The sequence below is a fragment of the Aphis gossypii genome, chromosome 2 (genome assembly GCF_020184175.1).
Source record: "Aphis gossypii isolate Hap1 chromosome 2, ASM2018417v2, whole genome shotgun sequence".
Classification (NCBI taxonomy): Eukaryota; Metazoa; Arthropoda; class Insecta; order Hemiptera; family Aphididae; genus Aphis; species Aphis gossypii.
Window position 1 is genome coordinate 87,161,263 of NC_065531.1, and position 9,520 is coordinate 87,170,782.

General features: G+C 25.6%; 1 protein-coding gene across 1 annotated transcript; it reads left to right on the forward strand.

The window, feature by feature from the left end:
- The first annotated feature begins 253 nt into the window (after positions 1-253).
- Positions 254-3,208, forward strand: LOC114119112 (uncharacterized). Its single transcript, XM_027980588.2, has 8 exons — positions 254-416; positions 902-1,103; positions 1,165-1,306; positions 1,375-1,496; positions 1,569-1,746; positions 1,829-1,979; positions 2,355-2,518; positions 2,620-3,208. Exons 1-8 carry the CDS (start codon positions 407-409, stop codon positions 2,977-2,979), a joined length of 1,329 nt encoding a protein of 442 aa, XP_027836389.1. The 5' UTR covers positions 254-406; the 3' UTR covers positions 2,980-3,208.
- Positions 3,209-9,520: the final 6,312 nt, after the last annotated feature.

Genomic DNA, 9,520 nt, shown 5'->3' on the forward strand with positions numbered 1-9,520 from the left:
CATGAGTATTTATAATAGGTTATCAGTGATCATGCATATTATATCATTAACACACTATAGCCATTGGATATATTGTAACAATACATATAAATGTATTTAAATAATTGCCTATATTATATTATAATATACAGACATGACTACATGAGTACCTGTAATAGGTAATCTTTGATCAAGTAATTTATCACGTGGTCATTAATAATCTATCTGATTAAATGGAAGTATGAAAATAATAATAGCTGATAGGTAAAATAAAAAAAAAAAAGTGGGGCATACAGTTTTCTATAAAACTGTAAAGTTTTAAGAAGAGATTGAAACAGTCAAAGCAGATATTGTTGTACTTGATGAATAGTTAGTTGTGTTTTAAACATCAGTTTTTATTTTGTAATCTGTGCTTATACTTGAAACAATGCGTCTTGGTGAGTAATTTTTAGTTTATTAATTATTTTTTATACATATTTATAATGTCAACTATGTATTTATTTGTTTTATGTAATGATGATGTAAATATTGTAAATATTTCACAATCTGTCATAATACATGTTACAGATGCATATTTATATTTTTATGAATTATTTAAAATAATTTTTGTTATTCAATACTTAGGTACTATATAATTTTGTAAAAATTAAGTATAATTATATGTAATAATATTTGATAATAAGTATATGATTAGTTAAATAATAATTTTAGAATTGTTCTAAGTAATAACTTATTGGAATTAAACAACCTTTAATATGTTTTTTGATTATAATTAAATTAAATGGTAAAAATATTTTTTATGAATTTATTACTTAAAAAATATTTCTTATAAATTGTACAAATTGCATTACAGTCCATAGAAAATTGTATATTTTATTTTATACCTAAGTTATTAACATTTGTGTTGAATTAAATTTTAAAGAAAATAAAAAATCAGTGGCAATTATTGGCTGTGGAGCAGCTGGATTAGCGGCTCTTAAACACTTTACAGCTGAAGGATCTCCATTTACATGTGTGTCTTATGAACAGACTGATAATGTTGGTGGCACTTGGGTATATACTGACAGAGTAGGCAAGGATAAATATGGCTTACCAGTTCATTCGAGCATGTACAAAAGTTTAAGGTATATGATAGATATTTATTAAAAGTATTTACATTTTTAATAAAAATGATTTTGTTTTCAGAACAAATTTACCTAAAGAAATTATGGAACTTCAGGGATTTCCTCACAAAGGTCCTGAAGACAAATCGTATGTGGCGGCCAATGAAATGCTAAAATACTTGGAAGACTATGCAGATCATTTTGACTTAAAAAAACATATCAAGGTAATAATTAAAAATAATAATTGATAGATATATTACGAGTTATTACTTATATACAATTTCAATTATAGTTTCACCACCATGTAAAGGAAATTAGTCCTTTAGCAGGAGATCGTTGGCGTGTAACTGTAATTGACTTGCAAGAAAAAATTGTAGAAACATTAGAATTTGATGGAGTTGTTATTTGTATTGGGTAATTATTTATACATTTGATTGCCTTATATTTATTATTTAAATTTTTTTCATTAAATTTTTAATATTACAGTAATTATAGTAATCCTGCAATTCCCGAAGTTCCTGGAATAGAGAAATTTTGCGGAATGAAAATTCATAGCCATGATTACAGAGATTCTTCGATATTTAAAGACAAAAGTACTGTGGTGATTGGTTGTGGTCCCTCAGGATTAGATATTTCATTTGATATTGCAAAAGTTGCAGAAAAAGTAATAACAATAGATAAATATTTTTATTATTTTTATTTTTTTATTTCATTCCAAATATTAATAAAGATAATAAATATTTTAGGTTTACTTGAGTCATCACAATCAGCGTGTTAAAAACATGAAGTTTCCATCTAATATGGTACAGAAAATTGATATTAAAGAAGTAGTAGAAAATGGAATAGTTTTCCAAGATGGATCTTATGAACAAGTTGATTCAATTTTATATTGTACAGGTAAGCAAATTCTATTCATTAATTACAATTAATATTAAAATGTATAATAAAATAAATAAAAAAATATTAGCTATTAAAATTAATTTTAATTATTTTGTTTTAGAAAAATAAAGAAATTGGCCTACTATGGCTATAAAGAAATCTTATGGCCTATTTTGGCACATATCATCAAAATGTTCATGTTACTATACTGGATTTTCTTCATTTGAATGACCTTTCAAAGGTCTAGAGCTAATAAGATATAATTTTTAGTTATTTAATTTTTATTTCTAATCTTAAATTCAACTTAAGTTTTAAATTAATTTATACATATTATTTTACTTGAATATTTATATTTTCACATAATGTATTTATAATTTATTAAACTTTGAGCAGGATACAACTATAAGTACCCATTCCTGAGCCCAGAATGCGGTATTCGCGTAGAGAATAATCATGTAAAGCCTCTTTTTAAGCACATACTGAACATTGAACATCCTACTATGTATTTTATTGGAATTCCAACTAACACTGCTGGTTTCTGTATGATTGATTTACAAGTAATTGTGAAAATAATACAAATTAAAAATTCCAAAATTTGTGAATTTTATCAAATAAAATAATAATATGTTAAATACTTATAATTGAGTTTTATCTTTAGGTACAATTTGCCAAAACGTTTTTAGAAGGACGAGCGAAATTGCCTAGTAAGGAAGAAATGATTGAAGATACACGCCTAGATGTAGAGTCAAGGTTGGCGAGTGGGTTACGACCTAAAGAACTGCACATGATGGGTCGTAGATCAAAAGATTATTATGATTCACTGGCATCTTTATCGGGATTGGAATCAGTGTCACCTGTTGTACTACAAATCTACTTTGATGGGATTGATAGATTTATGTGTGATTTCTCACACTTCAGAGAAGATAAATACAAATTATTGGATAAAGATCATTACATGGTTAAATTTCCAAATGAAGAAGAACCAGTAATGAGGAGACAAGAGATTGTTTTAGATTAAGTTTCTGTTTATACCTAACTTGATTACGATTTAGCTATAAAAATGATCATAGTCTATATGAATGCAAAATATAGCAATACAATTGTTATTAAACTTTTTATTTAAGTTAAGTAGTTTTGTATTAAATAATTGAACTGATTTGTATTAAATTAAATTTTTATTTGGTATTTTGTACTAGCTATATTTTTGTTATTATTTTTAATTATAATTAATTTTTTTACAAGTAAAACTATGTTGTTTTTAATACCTATTAGCATATCCTGATAACATTTATTAGAAGTATTTTGTATTGAATACCATTTTTAAATGACATCATTATACAAAGATAATTATCTAAAAACTTATTTTAAAAACTTAGCAATAAATAAATAAATCTATGAATAAACTAAACTGTTGTTGAAATTCTTTTGTGAAAAAATATTTATCTTTAAATACTTTCAAACATGTTTACTAATATACAAAACATATTATATATTTATATTATATATTCATGTATTTAGATTATCATATTACTTCAACTAAACGATATTTTTTAAAAGGAGCGATTATAAATTTATTAATATTTTTGTGAAGATATTTGACATCATTAAATGCAGGGTCGTCATTTAGGGGAGAGGAGATGCAGAGTGCACATTTACAGTATTTACACCATTTTTTTTTTCAATGCATTTTGGCCTGCTAACAATAAATATAAGTGTCAATATACCTAAGTGTTTTATATTATATATATTTTATATTTTTTCAGGACCTATTTAAAAATAAATGTATTGTGCTAATATGTTTTATTTCAAAAAAAAAAAAATAGGTATCAAAATCAAACAGCGTTTTAGTGACTTATATTGGTGGTTACTGGTTTGTATAGAATTAGGTATAGAACAAAAAAGTGGCCAATAAAATTAATATAAACGATGTTGTAGAGATAAATTTTCAATATAGAATAAGATATCCATTAATATAATTATTATATTTTTTAAAACTTAAATTATATTGTAATATAATAGTACCTTCTAAAAAATTTATATTGTTTTATGATAATTTATTTTTATTTTTATAATTCCGTGGTATTTTATTAAATTGAATTTAAGTTGTTAAATTAAAATAGGAAGTGGAAAAATTTAGAATTATGAATTAAGTGGACTATATTTTGCAATTATGAGTAATTAATGGTAACCGTAAAATAAATCTCAGGTTTTTTAAGCTAGCTATATTATATATTCTGAGTAGCGGGAGAAAAAATGTATAGGTTAGGTTTGGTCAGATATTTTATTATTAAGGTATTTAAGGTATTTTATACATATTCATTTATTTGCCAAACGTAAATACCACTGGTCACCATAAAATAAATATCTAGGTACCTACTTAAAAAGTACACACAAATAATAACAATTGTGATTTTTTCATAATAATATAAGTGACATAGGTACTTACTAGATAAATTATACACATATTCTACAGTTGTTGTCCTTAGTTTATCCCTCCACTCCTAGCCCCATCAAAAAAAAAAAAAAATTGAATGATTGGACTAGAAAAATGTTAAATAATAAAAATGTATTAAGTACCTACTCAAAAGTTCAAACTGAAACCATACAATGAAAAATATAATAAAGGGTGGTAAAATGAGTAACGCTCTGCTGTACAGTAGATCACTATTATTTATGTGTTAAATTTGAATCCAAAGATAAATATCATAGTATACAAAAAACGATTCTGAATGGAGATGATTTGTCAGCCTAGGATATATTTTCCGGTAGGTTAGGTGGAAAAGTGACTGGTGAAAAGGTGGTTTATGTTTTAATGATCCAAAATTAAATCATGTACAGAAAATGCACATACGACTGGTGTGTGTCTCAAGTTTCTACGACTAGTAATTTTTAGCTTTAAGTTTTCTTTCAAGTATCTATAGAGAAAACTCGAAGCATCATTATTGGAAAAATTTTAAGTGCGTTTGAATTTTAAATTTTTATGAAATATCGTAACGATAACGATTTATTCTCAAACGATTTTAAATACTTGTTATTATTCAAAAAATATAAGTCGTAGATAATTGAAAATTTCACTAGTTTTAGATTGGCATTTTCTTTACACGATTTAATTTTCAAAAGATTTTGACTTTTTTTGAGCTATTTATTGACAACTGAAATTTTCAATTTTTCTGAAAATTTTTTTTTTAAGTGTCGATAAATTTTTTTTGGCCCAATAAAAATACTTGAAAATTTAATACAAAGTTTCTCATAAGTTACTCTTATAGTGATTTAAACATAATAAGAATACATGGGCACAATTTTTTTTTTATTAGCATTTGAATTTCAGATATTGACAAAAATTCGTCAAAATCATGAATATTTGCAAATTATTTTGTAGGTATAATTCATAAAAAATTTTGCATAAGTAGCTAAGAGTTGAAAATTTAATACAATATTTTTTATAAGTTTAGTCTACAATAATTATAAAAGAACTTAAATTTTGGTGTATTTAGGCCATTACAACATAAACCACCTTTTTCACCAACCATTCGAAATTATATCCTAGGCTGACAAATCATTTTCGTTCACAATCGTTTTTCGTATACAATGATACCTATCATTGGATTCAAATATAACACTCCTATAATAAATAATAGTGATCCACACGGTACCTAATGTACAGCAGAGCAGTACCCACTTACCCGCTTATTTTTACTTCTTTCCATTGTAATGTAGTATTTTTTTCGTAGATATTCATATTTTCAGAGTTACTGGATTCAAATTTCTATATATAGGCAAGTTTATATTGTAAATATTGTAAAATAATTACAATTCTAAAAGTTTCTTGTTAGTCTAATGATAGCTCATTAGTAATTAGTAATTACTTTTTTTATCATAATTCTGGTGACTATTTATTGGACTAGAATTGCTAGAATTTGCTATGTACACTAAAAAATATAAATATTGTAAAGAGGTATAAATTGTTTTGTAGGTACATAGTACACGTGTCCCTCCTAATATTAAGCACTGATTCCACACCAATAAAATAACAAGTTTATCATTGATTCTTAATATATAGATCAATGGTCAATGGATACCTAAGTAGTTACACTAATAACAGCTACCATAAATCATAATATTCAAAATCGCGATTTTTGATTAAAAGTTAAAGTTAATAGTTATTATGAAAATACAATTTTATCATTCGAATACAACTGCCTCTTAGAAAAACTGAGCTACCAAATTTACCAACTGCCATTAATATTATTATTGATGATAACAATATTTCTTTCTCTGATTTATAAAGATAAGTAAATTGACAGTATCCTTAAAATGAGCTATAAGAGTATACAATTTAAAAGACAGAAGAGTCCCTTTTAAACTTGAGACCCGTATCCGTGTGAGCGGTGCAATTGCCTTGCTCAATGTTATTATTTTGTGGCGCTGAGTATTACATATTAATGTAGGTATTATGTATAACTGTAACTTACCGATTTTACCTATTATGTTACAATAACTAAAATATTTTTTTATTTACGTACATTCAAATGTGGAAATAGAAATCTTTGTCACGTACATGCATGTTCTCTGACCGTGACCTACTCATCTGATTATTTTGATTTTTTTTTTTTAAATCAAAGAATACATACTGGAGTAGGTTTTGAGCCTATTTCCGTTTCTAAAAGTTAATGAAAAATTGAGTTCATAATTTTTTAAATAATCGGCAATAACGCACATAAAAATATTTTTTTATCCGTGTGGCCAATTATTAGTTATTATTAGAAATTAGTATTTTAGTAAATATAGTTGATAAAAGTATAACAGTACAGTTGTAGTACACGTACCTACATAACTTTTTCGTTGTTTTTGATTTGCACTATTTAAACTTTATGAATTGTTGGTTTTTGATCCAAAATGAAAAGGAAATCAAGTTTGGATCTTTCAACAAAAAAAAACATAATTATTATTATAAAAATGCTGCTGTTAAATGGTTCAAAAAATCAATGCTGAGCGAAAAGCTATGTAAAATTTATTGATGTATTGGAAATTTGGAAATAACATCTATACCTACACCAAATCAGAAATCTCAAAAACTATTTATCCACATGCGTTACGCTGTGTCGCTGTACATGTTATTATTAGGCAACCAAGTTTAACTAATAAGATAGATAGTTATACCAGGGCTTGAAACCGATTGAAATAATTTCGGTTTTGGTTTCGATTTTGTATACCGATTTTGAAATTGTACGATTTTGGTTTCGATTTTGTATACCAATTTCTAAATTTTTTGGTGTCGGTTTCGGTTTTAATTTTTCAATACCGGTATTAAAAATTTAAGTTTCGGTTTCGGTTTTGTATACCGGTTTTTATATATTTCGGTTTTGGTTTCAGTTTCGATTTAGATAAAATTAAAGTTGAAAAAGTTAGGTTACCTAACCTTAACGATAAAAATTAAACAATACTTACCAATTAAAAGAAATATATTCATTACTATTAATAAAACAACTAATAATTTTGCAAATAATGAAATGGTTATCAACATTTTAATCACGATCTCACGGACATATTAATGGAATTTACGTATTTAAAATTTTAAAAACACGTAAATTAAAAAAAAAATTAACGGTTTACAATTTTTTCTTTTTTTGGTTTTGATTTTGATACCGGTTTCCTATTATTTTACGTTTCGGTTTTGACTTTAATACCGGTATTTAATTTTTTTCGGTTTTGGTTTTAAATTATAATACCGGTATCCAATTTTTGCCGGTTTCGGTTTTGACTTAAATACCGGTATCCAATTATTTTCGGTTTTGGTTTTGATTATGGTTTCGGTTTCGGTTTTAAAACGGTTTATACCGGTTTCTGAAATCGGTTTTAAAAACGGTTTCAAGCCCTGAGTTATACCTTATACCTACCTATAAATATTAAATCATAATTCTATAGGTAGTAGATACTATAGTTATAGACTTATAAGTTATAGTATATCTATAAGTATAAGGGCCGAGAGTTTGGTATTATAAATAGTAAATACCTACTACTACTAATATCAATTATATAGGTACCTATATAGAATGTTCTAGACGAAATGTTTCTAAAAGGTCAATTTATAGATATAGTTATACGAGTATATCCGTACTCCGTAGGTCGTACTCAGTACCTATATAATATAATATCATCATAATACACATATAATAACACCATTAATATACCTAATAAGAAATTAAAATGAAATGTGCACTTAATTTTATTTTTATGTTCTATTGTATTAAAGTAATCATTACCATTAAAAATGCAAATAGGCAAAAGCAATAATAAGTTATTGTATTATTTAATAGGTAGGTGCTTAAAATAATTTATTAAATCTCATATAGTAAGTTGTTGGTTACTAATTTTTGGCCGCTTCTACAATACGTAATATGATATAATTATTCAAATTATTGCATAAAGCGAGAGGAATAGGCTGTAAAGTTAGTAGTTACATAATAGTTTTGATTTATCAGTTATCACTAATACATCTATAATATACATATTTTATGTTGGATTCTAGGAATTAAAAAACGAGACGGCAAAAACGACAAGCTAAATAACGTCAAATTTGTTTTTACTTATAAATTAAATATATAATTTTAAAGTCAATAATTATTAAATTAAAATATCGAGAATCAAAAGTTTTAAGCATAGCGGTTGTTATCATAATAATGTACCTAATAACCCTGACATAATTTGTTTAGTATGTCCGATATACATACTCTCTCACTAATCATCAACGCCCAGACCAAATCACTGAACTTAAGGAGTTAACATTTTGGTGATAAAAATCTTTAATAGTGTAAGGATGAGATGAGAAAAGATTTTACTTCAACTCTATTTAGTTAGGGGGTAAATATGAGGTAAATATGTTTTTACGTTGTATCAATTGATATCTTCATGAATTTCAAATTTATGAATTTGGTTTTTATTTCCAAAGCTGGCCAACGAAAATATCATTGCCCTCATCCACCCTTATAATTATATTTCATATTGTTAGGACAACCAAGTACCAACTGAAAACCATTCATTAATGTATAATGTATATATATATATAATATTATGTATAAATGATTTAGGATATAAGAGGTATAATTCATTAATTTCAAAATTCCAAAGATATCGATACACCATAAAAACACATTTACCCTATTTAGCCCCTTAGGGTAGGGTCGGAGTAAAATCTTTTCTTAGCTCGGCTATATAGGCTATATAAGCGTATAGTGTATACCTAGGTTAAGGTTAGCTAAAATCTATGCAAATAATTACTATAGTGTTAACTTTATTATTAAACTTATTAACCGGATGCTATTCATATTTAACCAAACGACTTAAATACTTACTCAACCTCAAAATTCTTGATAAACTCAAAACTTATCTTAATTATATACACATGGGTTCCTACAATACATTTTTGCTTCAACTTGTAGCATAATAATGCAATAAACTAGGAATCTAAAAATAACTTATTTAATATTAATATATAATATAAATGTAGTAATGTTTATATTTATATTTTTTTCTAACTGAATTTGATATTTATATTAAAA